This window comes from Vicugna pacos, chromosome 5 (assembly GCF_048564905.1).
Source record: "Vicugna pacos chromosome 5, VicPac4, whole genome shotgun sequence".
NCBI classification, from domain to species: domain Eukaryota; kingdom Metazoa; phylum Chordata; class Mammalia; order Artiodactyla; family Camelidae; genus Vicugna; species Vicugna pacos.
This window is the reverse complement of record NC_132991.1, coordinates 89,785,319-89,805,554: the sequence shown is the minus strand read 5'-3', so window position 1 is coordinate 89,805,554 and position 20,236 is coordinate 89,785,319. Positions and strand designations below refer to the sequence as shown.

At 39.4% G+C, this 20,236-nt stretch overlaps 1 protein-coding gene across 4 annotated transcripts in view; it reads right to left on the bottom strand.

Moving 5' to 3' along the window:
* The window catches only part of DIS3L2 (DIS3 like 3'-5' exoribonuclease 2), a 315,313-nt gene that overhangs the window by 189,573 nt on the left and 105,504 nt on the right, over nucleotides 1–20,236 (bottom strand). The window contains exon 2 of one of the 4 annotated variants that reach the window (XM_072961848.1): nucleotides 15,980–16,034. The exons of the other annotated variants lie outside the window; for them this stretch is intronic. Within the exon in view, the coding sequence (XP_072817949.1) occupies nucleotides 15,980–16,034 (55 nt within the window). The remainder of the gene's footprint in view (nucleotides 1–15,979; nucleotides 16,035–20,236) is intronic. 4 annotated transcript variants of the gene reach the window in all.

Sequence of the window (20,236 nt, the reverse complement as noted above, 5' to 3'; positions counted from 1 at the left end):
CACAAGAGCATGTTTATTCATTTATTCCATGTGTATTTATTGAGCACTGGGCATTGAGGATTCAGTGTGAACAAAAGAAATATGGTCCAAGCCTTTATGGAACATACAGTTTAATGTTAGAGTGATATTCAATAAGTAAGAATTTAATAAATAGAAAATTACAAATTGTGATGAATGCTAAGAATGAAAGAACACTCCCAAGGAGGAAGAGGAGAGAACATACGATTTAATTTAAGAGATCAGGGAAATGGCCCTGTATGCAACTGACATTTAAGCTGAAATCTGAGGTTGGTTTGTGTAGGAGTGAAGAAGGGGACAAAAGACCCCAGTGGGGAATGGTACTTGGAGGGGGGCAGAGGTAGGAAGTCCTTGGCACAGTCAAGGAACAGAAAGACCATATGACTGGAGCACAGTGACCAAGAATGGGCATGGCAAGAAATAGAAATGAGAGGTAGATGGGAGTCAAGTCAGATGGGGTCTTGAGGGAGTTAAGAATCCTTAATTTAAACCTAAACACAATAGGAAGCTGGCTAAGGATTTTGTTCAAGAAAGTGACTTCCCCACTTGAGACCAGAGCAACCTAAAAGGGAATGTAGGGAGACCAGTTAAGAGCTATCACAATAGTTCAGACATGAAAGGATAGTGCTGCAATGCAGGCACTGAAGATGGAATTCAAAGCATCAATTTAAGACATATTTTGGAGTTGAACTAACAGACTTTGGTGGTAATTAGATGCGAGAGTTTAAGGATTATTAGATATGAGAAATGAAGGATTATGTCCAGCTTCTCGACATCTGCAGCTAGGCTGACAGAGGCTGATGGAGGCATTACTAGCACAGGGAAGATTAGAGGGGAAGGTGAAAATCAAGAGTTCTAGTTCAAAGGTGGTTCTACTCGAGAGGCCACCTGTGAGACCTTCAAGTGATGATGTTGAGTAAACAGTTCAACAGGAAGATCTGGAACTCAAAAAGAGACATATGGACCATGGCTTTAAGTATAATTTATATGCTGAGCATTTCCATATTTATACTCTCCAGCCCAAGCTGCAGAGAAGAAATTCAAACTCAAGTCTCTTCAACTACTAAGATCAGGAAGCTCAAACTCCTCCCACTGATGACGTGTTCAAGTATGGAGTAATGTGCTGTCAGTGTTAAGGAAGTAAGAAAAACTCACTGCATATGTGAGTTGGGCTTGAAGGATATACAGATGTTTCAGAGAAAGATAAAGAAGTTGAATGGCATTCCAGGTAAAGGTTGGCACTTGTGCAACGGCCCAGAGCTGTGAAAGAGCCTGACATGGTAAAAGACTAGTAAGAAGTTTACTGTAGCTACTAACGAGTTCAGGACACAAGTGCTGGGCAGGAAGGGACAATGGGGAAAGGAGCAAGGCTAGTGGAGAGGTAGCACAGGTCCTAGGGCAGAGACTCTAGTTACTACTCAATTATCTAGACTCTTCTTTCCTAGTAGTAAGAACTCTGATTTTTTAGCTAGTATTAGTTAGAAGACTACATTTCTCAGTCTTTTTGCAACTAAGCATGGCTGGCATGTCTAAATTTTAGCCAATAAGCAGTACGTTAAAGTGTTGTGATTTAAAGAATGGAGGTACTGCCTTTCCATCTTTCCTCCTTCTTCCCAGCTGGAATGTGGATGTGTCAGCTGGATGTCAACTACTCACCTTGGTCCTGGAGGCTACAGCACAAGCGTGCCTTCTACTGTGCAGAGCAGCACAACAGAATGAGTTGAAACTGTGGAAATAACCTAGAAGCCCTAATCTGCCTACCTCTCTTACTCTTTTTTTTTTAACATTTTTTATTGATTTATAATCATTTTACAATATTGTGTCAAATTCCAGTGTAGAGCACAATTTTTCAGTTATACATGAACATATATATATTCATTGTCACATTTTTTTCTCTGTGAGCTACCATAAGATCTTGTATATATTTCCCTGTGCTATACAGTATAATCTTGTTTATCTATTCTACAGTTTTGAAACCCCAGTCTATCTCTTCCCACCCCCGATCCCCTTGGCAACCACAAGTTTATATTCTATGTCTGTGAGTCTATTTCTGTTTTGTACTTATGCTTTGTTTGTTGTTTTTTTTCTCTCTTCCTCTTTTATGTGAGATGGAAATACACTTTCTTGTTCATGCCACTGTTATTTTAGGATTTAATGCCACTCTCAGCAGAACATACTCCTTAACACACAGGTCCAGACAGTGAAACTGATAAGCTTGGATATCATCCTATAAAACATTATAAAGGCTAGGGACACATACATTTTAGAGCTATGAATCTGGTAGTGCTCTGAAATGGAGAGAGAATAGTAACAGAGATCTTAGGAAGCTAGGGTCACACTCTGGCGAAACACAATCAGAATCTAAATTAAGATAGTGGCAGTGAGAGTGAACAGAGGCAAGATTTGAGAGGTTTCTGAGAAGGATGCTGCTACGTGTGTCTCCAACACTATGAATGACTTAGTATAAGAAAAAGGGGCTCAATTTAATTGAGTATCAGGAAGAATGCTTTGACAGAACAGTAAAACTTCTTAATGAATTACCAGAACAGGGCAGAGCTGCTGGCAGTCCTCAACAAGGGAAAAGGTTATGTGTTCCCACAAGCCTTCAGCTTTGTCATACTAATGCATTTGTGGTTCCTTCCAGTTAAAAAATTCTAGAAATAGTGATTATCAAAAATCCTTCATCTAAATAAGATAATTTTCTAAAAACTAGGTACACTACTAATGTAAGCAACTGCTCATTATATTCTCTAAGAAACACTCTAAAAAGAAGTCCAGTGAAGTCCTATTCTTTTTCTACAGATTATCTGAAACTTCAACTTTAAACATACAAATAGTAAAATGTTATGGTTTGCTGGATGGCATTGCCATTTTTACATATAACAAGTGCAAACCCAACACCTCATTTTGGTATAAGAAATGATTCTTTTTTGGGGGGGTAACTTTTTTTAAGGTTTTATTTTTAGAGCAGTTTTAGGATTACAATAAAATAGATGGGGAAGTACCGAGATTTTCTATATACTCCCAGACCCTCCACATTCCATAGCCTTCCCTGACATTAACATCCCCCACCAGAGTGGGACACTTTTTACTCAGGATGAACCTATGTTGACCCATCCTTACCACCCAAAGTCCACAGTTTACATTTCAGATCACTTTTGGTGTCATAGGTTCTGTGGGTTTGGACAACTGTACAAAGATGAAATGATTCTGATTTGGCCTTCTCATACATAAACAACAGACTGACAAGTCTCATGATTCTTAACACTTTACAAATGCATAAAAAGGTTTTCAGATATTAGACTGTGATGCTAAGTGAGGGCAATGTGAAGAAAAAAGCAAGGAATTGGGCCAGAAGGTGTTTCGATCTTTCTAATTAAAAGAGTGACAAACTGACAAGTCCAAGCTTTTCTATCTCGGAATGGAGGGCCACAGAAATTTACATTTTCCAACAAGAACTCAATGAAAATTGTAATATATACTTATAAAAGAAAACAATTACCCTCAGATCTCTCAAAATCAATTAACATGGAAAACTTACTTCACAGACCCCTCCCCCCAATGAAACGTAGAAATGACAACACATGTCCTCACAGGGGCAAGGTAACATTCATGTTATCATCATCTGCTATGCAGCAAGTCTGCCAGCCCAAGCAAGTCTCTCACTCTGAAATAAAGCTAATGAAACTGTATGGTACCAGAGCATTTTCACAGTATGTTCACATACATCACCCCTTTTAATCCACACCATAACTTCATACAATAGGTAGAGTAGACACTATTATTCCAGTTTCACCAAGGAAGTAGGAGTAGTGAAGGGGCAGTCAGTTGATGACCGCATGCAAGGATCCTGATGCTGACTGTATTGACCTGTTCTCCACACAAGCAAGAATCAGAGCATTATGGGAAGAGCCATGAAAACCTACATCAAAATATTGCTTAAGTAGCCATGGGACTCCCTGAATGCTGAAGTCAACCCAATAAAGGTCCTGAAAGTCCGTGGTGTGTCAGGCACTGAAAATGACCCTCTGTCCTTGGAAAGTTCATGTGCTAGAAATGAGACAAAGATGCAAACAAACATTGAAAGTACATGGTGTTGGTGACTGCTGGCAAGCAGTACATCCAATGGCAGTGAGAAGGGAGCCAGGCAGTTGAACCCCTGAGTTGAAAATGAGAAGGCTGAGTAGGAGCTGGCTAGATGGACGTGCATGGGGAGTATTCCAGAAAGGGAGACGACAGTGTGCAAAGGCACAAAATCAAGAGCAAAATGAGAAAGACAAAGGTTCTATGTGTCTAAACATGTTGCAGAGACCAGACCATGAAAGGCCTCACATGACATGAAGAGCATGCATTTTATATTTTAGGGATGGAAAGTAACAGAAAATTCTGAGAATAACATGATCAGAATTATATTTGATGAGGAGTCAAGGGTTAGTCTATTGCTCCTTTGAAGATAATCTTTTTCTCTAGCTGCTTTTAAGATTTTCCCTTTAGTTTTCTGTAGTTTCATCTTGATGTATCTAAGTTTGGATTTTTTTGTTTTGTTCATTCTACTTGCAATCATTGGTCTTAAATGTGTGGTTTGGTATCTCACCTGTTATGGAAAATCTCAGCCATTATCTTCAGATTCCGCCTTTGCTCGTTTTCTCTCTCATCTCCTTCAGAGATCTCTAATTAAACTAGTTAGACCTCACTCTATTCTCTACATCTCTTACCCTCTTTCTCTGCATTTTCTATCTGTCCCTCCATGCTATACTCTGAGTAAGGTTTTCTTACTATCTTCCAGTTTAACTTTGTCTTCAGCTTTATTCAATCTTCTGTTAAATCCATCCTTGAGGCTTTTGTCTTTTAACTATTTAACAGAATGGACACTTTTTCTTATCCACTGAGTTTTTAATTTCATTATTGTTATGTTCATTTCTAAAAGTTTTACTTGGTTCTTTTTTTAATTTGCTATGTCACATTTCACAGTTTCCTATTCTTTGCAGATGTCTTCAAGCTTATCTTTAATTTCTTTAAACACAGTATTCTTTTTTATAGATGGCAATGATTCCAACACACAATGACACTTATGAAGGGTTGTTTCTGTTGTTTGTGATTGCTGATAGTTCTTGCCCTTGGACTATGGTTTCCTTGGGTGCCTGGTTATATTTATGTGCTGGTCACTGAATAATTTGAGGCTTAGGTTAAAGAAACCTTCCTTTTGAAAGAATTTCCACTTGATTTTTGCTAGATACCCACAGGCACTACCAGCCCATAAACCAATGCAAGACTTGAGATTCCTTGGTTGACCCAGTCAGCTTGAACCTGGGCTACAATTCCACATGGAAGCTGGTGTGTTCCAGGTCTATCCTCACCCTGATGGTGTAGTCCCCTGGGGTCCAGCTTCTTGCGAGGACTCTGGGCTTTATTTCTGTCCCCACAACCTCTGGTCAAGCCTGCCCTCTTGTATGGGTTCTCCATTCTAATTTTAACCTGATAATGCCTGTCAGCTCTTCAATGCTTTAAGAAGTAGGGTTTGTTCGGGGTTTTTTTTTTATTATTTTATCTAAGTATTTTTGGTTGTTTCAGTGTGAAGGTGTGCACCTGACTAACAGCCCACCATTACTATCAACAGAAAGTCACTAGGTTTGTATTTTAGACGTATTTTTCAGAGGCACTGTAGAAAACAGTCAGTAAGCAGTGACAGGTATGAGACCAGGGAAGGGGCAGTGGTGATCTGCACAGGAAACACAACAAGAAGACAGTAAGGAAGCTACTGGGATAGTGCCTGATGCTACATTAAGGCAGAAGCAGAAGGGATGAAGAGAAGAGGCAGGTATTCTCCCATTTATTTTTCTCAGCAATACCATGAAGGAAGTATCACTATTTTGGCTTTCAGAGAATAGCAATCAGCAGTTCAAAGAGGTAAAGTAACTTATCCCAGGGGTCATCCAAGGAGATGGTTAGTAGAGGCAGCATCAGAACCCAGTAAGACTCCAAGTCCCAACTCTTCTCACCACAGTATGATGAGATCTGGAAGAAAGACAGGTGCATGTGGGTGGGTTCCAGTGAGGACGGGAGAGTTGCCAAAATGTTTACAATTCAGCTACAGAATTTGAAAGATTTTAAATCTTAGAAGATGTCCAGTGATGAACAGCTCTCTATATAACTTCACTGCTTCCACTCATAGAAATGACAGAGTAGTTAAAAGCATCAGCTTTGGAGTCACAAGACCTAAAATCAAACCTAGGTCCTGTGACTTGAACTATGTGGCTTTGAACAAGTTACTCCCTCTATTTCCTCCTTTGTAAATCAGGAATAGCTTACGTGGGTCATGTTTACATGTAGTGCCCCAGCACAAAGCACATTAACAAAAGTTGTTAGATACCACTAATGTTGCTGTTGTCATGGTTATTATTACTAGCTTTGGTAATGAGTTTTGAATGACTCCAACCCTGTTACCTTGGACACAAGCGACTGGACAGGACTGGTATACAGGACGATGGCAACATTATAAAATGGGTCACATTTCCTCATTTGTAAAATGTAACCCCTCTTTACAGGGTTAATGGGAAGATTAAATAAATTAACATGTCTAAAAGTGCTACAGTGGCTAGAACACAGTAAGCACTCAGTAACTGCGGTATAAAATATATTTAAGTTGCATTTTACTTTTCTGTATGCTTGGTACATTCTGTGCAAAATAAGGAGGAATAAGAGATGGTGCCATATAGGCAGGCTGAGGCCAGATCAACACTGAAAAATCTGAATCTATCCCAAAGGCAATGGAGACATATAGAAGAAAGTAGGCAAGAGACTAACATGACTTGTGCTTTAAGAAACGTATCCTGGTTGCTGTTTGGGGAACAGATTTAGGAGAAGTGAAACTGGAGGCAGAAAGGCCAGTTAGTAGGTTAAGGCAATATATCAGACTAGTGGCAGAGGGAATGGAGGGTTCTAGATACAGAGGTATTTAAAAAGAAGAACTGACAAGATTACTTAGATGCTACTGGGGAACTGGAGGCAGGGGAGGCTACTTGGGGTAGAGTAAGGAATGGGAAATTTTTTTCATTTCCTTATAACAGAAGTTCTCAAAGTATAGTTTGATCAGCAACATCAGCATTACCTGGAGACTCTCAGAAATGCAAATTCTCAGGCCCTATTCCAGATCTACTGACTTAGAACCTCTGGCGGGTGGAGCCCAAAAATCTGAACAAGCCTTCCAGGAGACTCTGATGCCCACTAAAGTGGAGAGCCACTGCTCTACACAAATAAGCAATGAGCCACCGTAGGAAGAGCATCTTCAGGCAATCAGGAGGGGATGTAAGTTCAGTCGGACTTAGTGAGTTTGAGGTGTTGGATACTAGATCTGATACTTAAGAGGAAATGAGGGTGCTGCCTGTGTACAGAGGGCAAACGAACAAGCCGACTGGCTCCCTCGGAGATGTTTCAGAATCAGAAGGGAAGAGAACCTAGGACAGAGCAGTAAGGAACATTATTTAAGTAAGCATAAGTAGAAACGTTTCCAAAGGAAACTGAGGCGTGATCAGAAAGGTAGGAGAAATATCAGGCCAATGTGAGGTCAAAGAAAGAAAGCATTTCCATAAGGAAAGTATGGTCAGCAGTGTAGACTTAGTGACAAGGTCACAGGCAAACCTCATGAGACTAGTTTTAAAGAAGGAAATGGACTGCAGTCAGAATGGCGTGTAGAGGAAGTGAGTGCAAGGTGAGCGGTGGAGGTGACGGTGTGCACTGGGTTCTGGGAGGCTGGCTGGGAAGGAGTGGAATAGCACCGGGTGGGAGCTGTCAGTGGAGAAAGAAATCACAACATGGTTTCCTTATTTTTTTAAGATAAGGGAAGCTTGGATACAGCTAATTGCTGAAAGGAAAGAACAACTAAAGAAGGTGCGGTCAAACGGAGCACAGTTAGGAAAGGGAGGGTGCACTGGGCAGGAAGGGATGGAATCCAGAACCCAGGGAAAGGATTAACCTCAGGCAGCAGGGCAGAGAGATGTCAACTTCATTGTATCAAAATAAAGGGAGGAGGGAATGAGTCCAGAAAGAAGCCATTCATAGGTCTGGCCGTGGAAAGTTTAGGGGGGTTCCACAGGGGAAGGCGGGGGGGCGGTCACAACAGTTTTTTGTTTTTTGAAACACAGAAGTCAATTAATCCACTGAAAAATGCTAGAGGAGGTGGAGGATACCCAACACATTCAGAGCTGGGTTCCACAATTCCAGGGGAGGATCACATACGAATGTTGTCCCAAAACAGTGGCCCCGAATGTGCCAGGTACTGTGCTCTATGCATTCAAAATAGTAATAGTACCCAGTTATTACTGCGCCCCTGTGGCACACCCCCGGTACTGTGTCAGGTGATTTACATGCACTACCACATTTAATATTCTGCAATAATCCAATGAGGTAGGCGGGTATTACCATGCCAGTTTTAGAGATGAAGCTCTAAAAGGTCATTTAGGAAGTGAGGCTCACAAAGATCAAATACCATGCTTGCCCATGGATATCAGTTAGCAAGCGGCAAGGGCAGCATCCAAACATGAAGCCTCATTCTCTTCCCCTGATGCCACACAACCTTCAGGATTTGAACAGGATCAACAGAAGTGAGAACAGAAAAGAAAACATAATTTTTGAGAGATGTGCCTCAGTGATAGGATACTGGAGAAGTCAGTCAACTCTTGAGCTCATTTTGAGTTTGGGGTGACAGTAAGATATGAGGATGGCGGTGTTTTCTACCCAAGCTGGAGAGATTTTTCTACTTTCTGGCAGAGGTCGGGAGTATCAATTAGATGATAACACTGTCTGAAAGTAGACATGTGTAGAGACTGGGGAGAGACAGACTTAACACAAGAGTAACAGGATGAATAAATGAATGAAAAGAAAGCTAAGACTCAAGAATTAAAAGGAAAAATTAACTCTTCACTACCGAAATTTCCTCCACTGTTCTAACTTACAGACTAGTGAGAGATTAAGAACAAGGGTACTCATTGGGGCAGGATTTGCTCACCCTTCTCACCAGGCTGACCATGCAGATACCTGCAGGTTCCTGAGTTGGAGCAATGCCCTGGAGAGCATGGTTTTCAGACCCAAACCTAAGTCCTTCACAGGGTCTTTTTCTCAGATGGGGCTTTGCACAGATTCCCATTCCCAGCTGTTAACTGTATTAATTACATCATCAGCATTGCTTTTCTCTGAGCACTCTCTGCTCCAAATCTTTCTCTTGCCCAGGAGAAACCACTTTTAAATGTCTTTCTACTAAAGCTTTAATTGGCTTTTAGCTTCATGGCTCCCAAAAGACCCAAAATGTAGGCACACACACTTATGTGCTCCCATCTACAGCTGGCTTTAACTTACTAATTCTGCATCTTTCCCCAGCAGATAAATGACTCCTCAAAGTTTAAGCTGACTTCCATGTGAGTTTTTCTTAAAGGGACCAAACTTGATCTGTTACTGTGATACCTTTTCAACACTAGAAAATAGTGTTTACTAAAATCTGACAACTATTTTTTTAACTTGTCTTCTACAGGTTAGCTATCCATCAAAACTTAAAAAAATGAAAAGGGTGCTGAGCCATCTTAGAGGGTTAAGAAGAGACTGGCTCAAAGCATGGGAAGCTAAAGAAAATGAGTTTTGCTGTGTTTTGAGTCTGTGATCCCACATTTATCAAACATATTTTGTCTTTCTCATGTTCCAAGTCTCTTAAAGCACATATGATATTTCACCTTATTGAACATTTCCAACAGAGATAATAAGATCCAGCCCACTGCTTAGGCAAAAGGGAAAGAACTAAAATGCTGCTTCTCCAAGAGTCAGTCCTATTTATCAATTCATCTACCGTGACCTAAAAATAGCAGGACCCCAAAATGATCATTACCAGGCAAATGAAAACAATTTAAAGAAGAAAAAATGATTTTTATAGACTTTATCATTTCTGAGACCCATCAGGCCCTCTGGGAAACAGAACAATGTACCTCCCCAAAACCAGCTAATGTTTGAAGCATCTTCAGTGGAAAATTGCTTCTCCTTAATAAGGTAACAAATTTTAGATCTAAATGCAAATCAGGCAGATCACTCCAGCCAGGTAATACAGACATGGATGAGTCATTGCTTTTGATGCCAAATTGGCAAATCTGAAAGTTTTAGAATGGATCCTATGTGGCTGCTGTGGAGAAAAAGGATTCAGGTGTCAAAACAGGAGAGCAACTAGTTTGGTCCTTCTTCACTTTCAAAGAAGGAAAAGAAGGGTAATCTTGTGCAGAACACTTGCTGAGTACAAGACTCTGATCTGGGGGTTGCAAATGGATGAAAGATGAACAAAAACAGTTATATGAGAGAAATAAAGAAAATATTCAACCATAATAATATCAGTCATGGAATATGAACTGGGAAAAAAAGTGTGTAAAGAAGAGTCACAGAAAGGAAAGATCACATATTTAGTTGGGAGAACTAAGTTAAGGCTCAGGGAGAAAACATCGTGTGGTGAGCAGATTCTATGATGGCCCCTGGTGGTCCTCACACCTCCTAGCCTTCCCATCTGTTGTACAATTAACTCCCTTTGAGTGTGGCCAGGACCTATGACTTGCTTCTAACCAACAGAATATGGCCAATATGATGTGCTGTCACTTCCATGATTAGGTTACATAGGACTGTAACTTTCACTTTAATAACAGACTCTCTTCCTTGCTGGATCTGATGCAGCCAGCTGCCATATGGAGAGGCCCAAGCAGCAAGAAACTGAGGGCAGCCACCTGCCAGCAGCCAGCAAGGAACTGAGGTCCTCAGTCCAAAAGCCCACAAGGAACTGAATCTGGCCAACAACCATATAAGCCTGGAAGAAGTTCCTTTCCCAGCAGAGCCTTCAGATAATCAACACCTTGATGGCAGCCTTGTGAGAAACCCTGAAGCAGAGGACTGCACTGGGCCATGCCCAGATTCCTGATTAAAGGGAAACTGTTTCCTGTACTCACAACACTTAGGATACCAAATGTACAGGTTTCCCACACCAAGTAACTCTCCAGTTCCCTGTGGACTCCACCCGGATGTCCTATAATTTAATTCAATTCTGACACTACCTACCTGAAATTAATACAGACCTCACAGGTGAAGTGCTCATTCCCACGAGACTGCCCCCACTTCAGACACCAAATGAAAGGAGTGGGCCTCACTCTAAGTTGGCTACAAACCGAGGGGAGTTCCCATGACTCTCTCCTTAGGTTCAGTCATTTGTTATAATGGTTCACAGAACTCAGGGCAACACTCAACTTAAATTTACTGGTTTAGTACAAAGGATATCATAAAGGATACAGCCAAAGAGGTACACTAGGAGGCCCAGAAGGATCCCATGCACAGGAGATTCTGTGGATATATTTACCAACCCAGAAGCCCTCTAAATCCTATAGCTCAGAAAATTTTACGAAGGCTTCCTCATGAAAGAATAATCAATTACTGACTCAATCTCCAGCCCCTCTTCCCTCCCTGAAGGACAGGAGTGGGACTGAAAATTTCAAGCTTCTAACCATGGCCTGAAATGATTACAATCATTTCATAACACCCCATCCTGAAGCTATCCAGCAGTCCACCAAGAGCTGCCTCATAGAACAATAGATGCTCCTATTACTCAGGAAATTCCAAGAGATTTAGGAGCTCTGTGTAAGGTGCTCCTCTCACCCCCATCACTCAGGAAATTACAACAGTTTCAGGAGCTCTGTGTCAAGGAACCAGGGTCAAACACCAAATATTAGAACAAAAGGTGCTCCTAGCACCCATAACACTCAGGAAATTACAAGGGCTGAATCACCCATATCACTCAGGAAATTACAAGCCAAATATATATTTTGTATTATGCTACACTGACCCACAGAAATGTGAGATAGTAAACTATGTGAGATAGATAAGCCACTAAGTTTGTGACAATTTGTTACAAGGCAATAAATAATGAATACACATCTAAAATGACAGTTGACATTTGAAGGTTAGAGGAATTTTCACAAGAGAAGGGGAATTAGGCAGCATTCATGGCAGAAAAGAAAAGGCGCAGAGATACAAAGGCAGAAGAGGGAACGGGTGCTTAGGAGAATACTAAATTCGGTTTGGTTGGACGTGAGGTCTGAGTGGGCAGGTACAAGAACATAGGCTGGAGAGGCAGGCAGGAGACCCCTGGTGGACAAGGGGAGCCCAAAAGAGCCATTAGAGCTCATCACTGGCATCATGTGGTCCAAGTATCTCCACAGGAAGATTCACTTGACACTTGCTTCAAGAGGCAACAGGCTTCAAAAAATGATTTAGAAAATGCCCTTAAAGAAATGTTATGCTTTATCCTTTTTAAGGTACTTTCCCTTCCATTACCTCATTTGATTTATGCAAGAACCTGTGAAGAAGTGAAGGCAGGTATTTATTATGAAGGTCTTTTTTTTAACAAATAAGGAAAACGAAGCACCAAGAGGCAAGAATGACTGGCAAAACTCTTGTTCAGTACTTTTCGGATTCCTACTAGGAGGGTGCCACATTTTGTTGGCTCCCCCTTTCCTGGTGGAGATGCAAACAGGGCTAGCCAGACAAGTTTGGATTCTGGCCCCAGTGCACCAGGCTGGGCCCAAGGAGCATTTATACCTGGAACAGTAGGTGCAATGAGGCCTGTGTGAACTGCAGAGTCAAGAATACTGTAGTCTAATCCACAGAGGTTTATATCAAAGGAGCTTTGAAACAAGGAGGGTCGAAATGAGCATCATTTCCCAAGTCAATTCTATCAAGTTCATACTCGACTGCTGCCTCTGACTCAAGCAAATGAGTCAGAGCTGAGAGGACTGGCCAAATACAGGTCAGCTAACTGGGAGCAGAGATGAGAGACTTCACCATGCTGAGTTTTACTCAGAGGCCTAGTGAAAGGGTGTGCAGGAACCCACTTGAAGGGATAGGAGTGACTCATTAATTTTTTAGTAGTTTCTAAAGCAATATCTGAAAACCAGGGACAATTTTCTATTGAGAAATGTTAAATAAGATCTGTCCTTAATGGTGGACATTCTGTATCCAGAGTAGGACAGCTGTCAGTTCCCTCTTTCCATCCAGAGCCACACAAGCCAGTTTTTTCCCCTCAATAGGCTTAGTTGGAATATTCAACAGCTTTTTGTAAAACTCAACAGGTTATAGTGACCATTATTTCATTAGTCAAGCCAAGATTTCCCCTGATATGTTGCTGCATAACTTGAAAAAACTAGTTGGTAGTTCTCAAGGGAGAATGGGCATAATTTAGAAAGACACAAAGGGGAAATCAATGCGAAGATGAATGTGTAGGCTCGTAACTCTGCATAGTGGCAATGAAAGGGTCTCTACCAAACCAAAAATATGCATGAAACCTTATGGGAAGCAGGTTAAACACTAAGTTACAAAAAAAAAAAAAGGCTTCATTATTCAACTGAATACACTGGCATATGCTGACTAGAGGGATGAATAGGGAAGAGCTACTTAACTAGGTCTTCCCTTCTTGGAGTCTCAAGACCTGAAAACTGCCTTCACAGGCAACAGTGCTCAGAATCCCAGTTCAAGGGAAGTGGAGATGAAGACATGAACCATCCCCACCTATAGCTGATTCTGTTTTCCAGTTCAATGAATACCAAATTCAACTCTTCTCTTTTGATCCATTCTTTCAAAATAATGGTTAAATGCAAAACCAACAAACAAAAAACCTCTCCTGAATAAAGGTTATTTTAAATAATTGTGAGAATCAGTCTTTTTAAATGAAAACAATCTTTAATCATTCGATAACCACAAAGGAAAGAGAGGCATTCCTTTGTTTCTTGAAAATAGTCATCACTTCCTTCTCAGTTCTGTACACATTTCTGTTTGGTTTGTATAAGGCTCTCAAAATCTTTATCAGTTACTTCCCAACCGCCACCCTTGCCCCTGAGTTTGCCATATATACCAGCTTATGCCTTGGTTTTATAGGATACTGACTACTTCAGATAATTCTAACTGTGGACCATGTACTTGATAATCTTATCAACTTCCCATAGCTTCAACTGATAATATTCAGATCACTAACTTACCATCCCCTCTCTGGGTCTATACTTCTATTTCCAATCGCCCACTGGATGTCATAACCTAAATGTCCCCCACATAATTCAACATATGATCAGATTCATAGTCCATCTTGCACCTGGTCTTATTTCTTTCATTTAAAAACGTCAGCACCAGTGCAACTGCTAAACTAGGTATCAAATTAATCTCATTCTTGAATGCTCCTCTGCCTTAAGTTCCACATCTGATCTGCCATCGAATGCTATCAATTCCAGTTCTGAAATATCTTGCCTACCCATCCCTTCTTCTGCAGTTCAGCTGCCGTTGCTCTCAGTCAGGTCTTCAAGCATCTTAAGTGGTCCCATGCCATGTCCCAATTTCTCTCCACTAACAATCAGTCTCCTTTCCTTAACAGCTTTGGATGACTTCCCACTATGCAGATCTCTTAGCAGCCACAGATAACTGGACAAAACTTCACCACAGCTTATTTTTCTAGCTTTTTCTCCAGACTCCCCACCATTCACTATTCCACTGCACTATTACTTGCATTCTACCTGCCATCCATCTCTGTGCCCCTGTTCATACTAAGCATATTTTTCACCCTTCTTCACCTGGAAAACTACCCATCCTTCAAGATCTAGAGAATAAACTGTCTTATTTTTCCCCCTCTTTCCTCCTCCTCCTTTCACCGTCTCCCAATTCTTCTCTGAATGGTCCCTCCTTCCCTCTGCAAATCTGTTCCTCTTCTCTATGTGCACTGTCTGTGCTTGCTAGCAGCCTCTGTTCCCTAATGACTCTGTCTCCAGCCCACATGACACCTTAACCCCAGAGTCCTCAAGCTGTGAAGAAAAAAATCTAATGGGTCACTGGCCAGTCAATGTGTTGATGTTGCTTGAGTCAGGAGTGCACTCATGATCCAACTAAGGTCCTGCAGACAAGGCAAACTGCATTTACCATTTTAATAAAGGAAATTCCCACTGAAGAGGACCAAGGCAGGTAAGATTCAGAACACGTATCTGTTACTGTGTCTCTCTTATGCAATAACTTCACCTCAAAGACAAGCATCTGGATTTTACTCTATTCATCTTCCTTTTCCTAGTAAGTAGCAGAATGCCTGGTTTGTTATCCCCTGTGTATCTGCTTGGATGCTCTCAGTTGAGATGACAGAACATTCAATACAAACTGGCTTATATCTCAAAGGTGACTCACTGGCTCATGCAATTAGAAGTCCAGAAATAAGGCAAGCCTCAGGGTCAGCTGATCCAGGACCCTGCCCACCAATGGCTGTAGGGCCCAGATTTTTTTCTGCTTCTCCACTCTTCTACCCTCAACACTTGGTTAGTCATAGGGTAGCTGCCAGGAGCAATTGGGGATAAATGTTTCATGTTCCCATCCATCAGGAAACTACTTACATCTTAGAATTCTAAGCAGAAGTCACCCTGCTTAGGTCATGTGCCTATGGGAAGAGGAAATAGTATGAAGCTGCAATGTCGAATACATTATCCACAAGCCACATGTAGCTATTTAAAATAAAATTAATTAAAATGAAATATAATTAAAAATTCAGTTTCTCAGTCACATATTTCAAGTGCTCAACTTCCACAAACAGCTAGTGGCTACAGTACTGAACAGTACAGAAAGTTCTATTGGCATAAGTGACTGATACAAGTAACCGATACAAGGCAACCAAAATTCGGCAACTGGGGTCAACTCAGCCCAAAGTCTAAGGAATGTAGGGAAGGAGTAGATGTCCAGATGAAAATCTGGGTGTATGGGAAAGGAAAAGAGGGAAACAGACACTAGGTGGGCATGAAAAATGCCCACTAAATTCTTACAGAAAGATATTAAACTGATCTGGCATGATTTGCTGTTCAAAAAATATAACCAACTTGTAGAAGTTGTCTCTTGTTATTATAGATATAAGGTGTTTTACTTTTATGAACTCACTAACTTCCTGTGGGACACTGGACAAGCCAAGCAACTTCTCTGAGTCTCAGTTTCCTCGTCTGTAAGACAAAAGGGGTGAACTAGATCAGTTGTTTCTAACCTTTTAATCAGAATAGAATGTTACAATACATTTTTTAAAGCTAAATTTGCCCAGGATCTCACACTTTGAAGTATTTTTAGTAACTTAAATGCATCAAAAATTAATTTGTCATCCTGTTTTTAATGAAAAACATATAACTGCTAATTAGAGCCCCTGATCAGCAAGAAAAGTCAGTGTTACCATAGTTGGTTGCTATCATTTGTATCAAAAGTAAAATAAGTTGATCTTTCAGTCTTATTTAAAGCAAACAATTTTCATTTAAGGTCATGAAATATTTATAAATAATTTAAGTACTCCACTGGAAGCCCCTAGGGGTGGACTACCGCTTATCAAGAAGAGTACTTGATCTTGTAGGACCCATACAGTTCCAGAATTCTATGACTTCTATGGCAATATAACTGTAAACACATATGACCCTTGTCATCAGCATGGACTGGCCTGACTTGGGGGATGAGTAGATGGACTAGGAAAAAAGATTCCTAGAGTGACCGGAAATAAGGAAAAATGATATAATCCCACAAAGTTGTTGATCTATATTTTTCATTACCAGTAAGCCCCCCAAAAGTGGATTATTAAATAATCCAGGGAGCCAAGTATAAACCTACTTAAAGCGGACAGCAAGCAATCAGGAGCACAATACTGCAAAGGATACTAAAAGAGCCAGGGGAGGGTGACTTCGGAGACCTTCATGTCTTCCTTCACCTCAGCTGAGGAGCAGGGCAGGCACACGTAGTGACTGACATGCTAGAGGCCTGGGAACTCCTGTGTCCAGATAACAGCATGAACAATGTTTAATATAAATTATGTCCTTTTATTTACATTTCTATTTCAACAATTTTTTGTTAAAGGTGCTAGCAAGAAGGCTGACAGGCATGTCTGTTCCTAGGTATTATAAGGAATGGATTGGGTCAGGGTATATTCTACAAAATAAGTTACTTGTAACTTTAGAAAAATGTTATAAAACCCAAGCTCCCTAGGCCCATTGATACAATAAAGAGAAAATAGGTAGGAGAGACTCCATAATAAAAAATGAAAAGAGAAAGAAAAGGTCAAGCCAGAGGAAGAACTGGACAAGCTCTAGTTATATTTCAATAAAGAAAGGATGTAATTATTACTTTTTCAAGATTTCTTATAACTTAATATAATAGTTATAGATTTAATATTAATATTTATGTATTAACTATTATGTATAATAGTTACATATTTAATACTAATAGTTATGTATTTAATAACAGAAGAATTTCCTTAAAATATCTACATTTCTCTAATAGCTAAGTATATGACCCAGCAATTCTACTCCTAGGTATATTTCCAATCGAACTGAAAACAGGAACTCACCAATGTTCATTTCAGCATTATTCAATATTCAATAGCCAAAAGGTAAAAGCAACTCCAGTGTCCATCAACATGGATGGATAAACAAAATGTGGTGTATTCAACATAATGAAATATTTCTCAACCATAAAAAGGGATGACATTCTGACATATGCTACAACAAAGATGAACCTTGAAAACATTACGCTAAATGAAATAAGCCAGACACAAAAGGAGAAATATTATATGACCCCACTTATATGAAATATCAGGAACAGACAGTTTATAGAGAGAAAATATATCAGTGGTTAGCAGAGGCTGAGGTGGATGAAATGGGGAGTTACTGTTTAACAGTTATACACTTTCTACTCAGCACGATAAAATAAATTTGGAATAGTAATAGATAACAGTAATGGCTGTACAATATCATGAATGTAATTAATGCAACTGAATTGTACACTTAAAATGGTTAAAAACTCAAATTTTGTGCAATATATATTTTACCACACACAAAAATTTTTTAAACCCACAGGTTTCTGTTTCTTACAGAGACTACAGGGCAGAGAACAGTGTGATAAACAGTATTTATTGCTTTCAAGGAGGAGAACTCAGGTGGCAGAAAAGAAGAGGTAGGCCCTTGTCCTCTGGCAGTCCCTTAAAGAAACTCCTAGGATAGAGGAGTTCTTCAAGGAACTAACTATGCCAATGACTTTACACTACGGTTTCAGTCCAAACTCTGACATGAACTTCAACCTACACTTGCAACTACACATGACCACTTCTTTTACATGCCTAAAAGAAAGTCCTTAGTAATACAAGTAAAAGTAGAGATTAGTTACTAATAATAAATAAAAATAGCAGAAATAAATTTCTACTAAATTAATGCAAGAAGAAAAAAAATCCTATAGAAACCAATAACCATTAGTCATGGAGAAAGTTGTCAGCTAAAGAAAGCCCTAGTCCATGTTTCATGTATAAGTTCTTTAAATGTTTCAAGCATCAAGATACTTGATCATTCTCAATGCTATTCTAACCACTCCAAAGAAATGAGAAGAAAGGCTCCTCAGTTCTCCCTACAAAGTTAATAGAGCCTGATACCAAAACACAACAAAGAAAACACAATGAAAAGAAGCTACAGGCCAATCTCATTTTGTAATATAAATTCAAAAAATAATAAATATTAGCAAACAGAACTGAATTACATGCTAAAACATGCTACAGACCATGTACAAATGAGGGCATAGTCCTATCAGAGACACAAGAATCATTCAGTGCTATATGCTATCAAGTAAACAAGCCAAAGGGGAAAAAAAAAAAATCTCCAAAGAAGCTCAAAGGACTTGAAAGAAAAATTCAATATCCATCCCAATAATAACTTTTAGTAAAAAAAAGAAAGAGAACAGTTGGTTAACTAGGTCTCAAGCCAACAACCAACACTGTGCTAGAGGGTTTAATACTGGAAGCATTCCTATTAAAGTCCAGAAGAAGGCAATCACCACTATTATGTAATACAGTTCTTAAAGCAATGGCCAGTGAAATGAGGTAATAAATAAGAAGCGCAAAATTAGAAAGTTAGGGGCAAAATTATTATCTGCAGATAAAATTCTTTTATACCTAGAAAATCAAAACCACCAACTAAAATAATTACTGGAAATAATGAGAGTATTCATTAAGGTATCCAGTTTAAAAACATATAAAACATCCACAAGAGCTTTCTTATATATCAACAATTACATGTAGAAAATTGCTAGAAAAAAATTTCTTCCAAATTAATCTTTAAAAACATGAAGTATTCAAGTGTTTTCTAATAAGAAATGTGCAATAATGTTATACATAAACTGTTAAACATATTAGGAGGATCTAAGATTCTATAATTCACACTGTGAATAGGTTTGATAAATTAAGATGCACACAGACCAGGCTACAGTCAAAACATGGCACAGTCTCCAAAAATCTCCACAATTGAGCAAAAGGCAGTAGATTTTACCTGAATTATTTTAATTAGCACTACATGGGAAAAAATGAGGAAAAAAACCAATCCAATAACCACTTAAAACTAAGGAATTGAAGAACTGCTGCCTTTCCTAACAGTAAAGAATAATTAAAACATTCACTAAAGTCTTATTCAGCATCAGCTATCAATTTCAATAGCTTAAACCAGTGGCTCTCCCAGTGTGGTGTGAGATCCTGTCAGAGGGTCCACAAGGTCAAGACTCTTTTCATAATAATACTAAGACATTATTCATCCCTTTCACTCTTATTTTCTCATGTTTGTAAAGAAGGGGTCAGCAAACTATACTGGCCAGCAGACTGAATTCAACCATGTCTACTCATTTACATATCCTCTACAGCCACTTTCAGGCTACAACAACACAGCTGATAGATGTGACACAGAAGTCTGTGACACCGAAGCAATATTTCCTACGTGGCCCTTTACAGAATACCTTTGCTAAGTCCTGCTCTAACAACTAATAGAATGTGTGCTTATGTATTCTTGTGTTTTCTAGAATTTATTAAGATAATTATTTAATAAATTTAAAATATAAAGAAGTACATTTTAAAAGTTAATTCCATTTTTTCCCTCAGTATTTTGACTGTGGTTTTATCTACTATAATCTCATTAACCTCACTAATGCCCAATAAATTATTTTAAAATCTGAAGTCTTCCTTATATATACACAGAAACACAACTAGAAGTATACCTATTTTGCAGCATTTTAAAGCTTTCTTAGTTTTAATTTTAAATACACAAATACTGATAGATATAACCTATGTATGTAGGTATAACAAAATATTAGCAAACCAAATCCAACAGTATGTAAAAAGGATCATACACTATGATCAAAT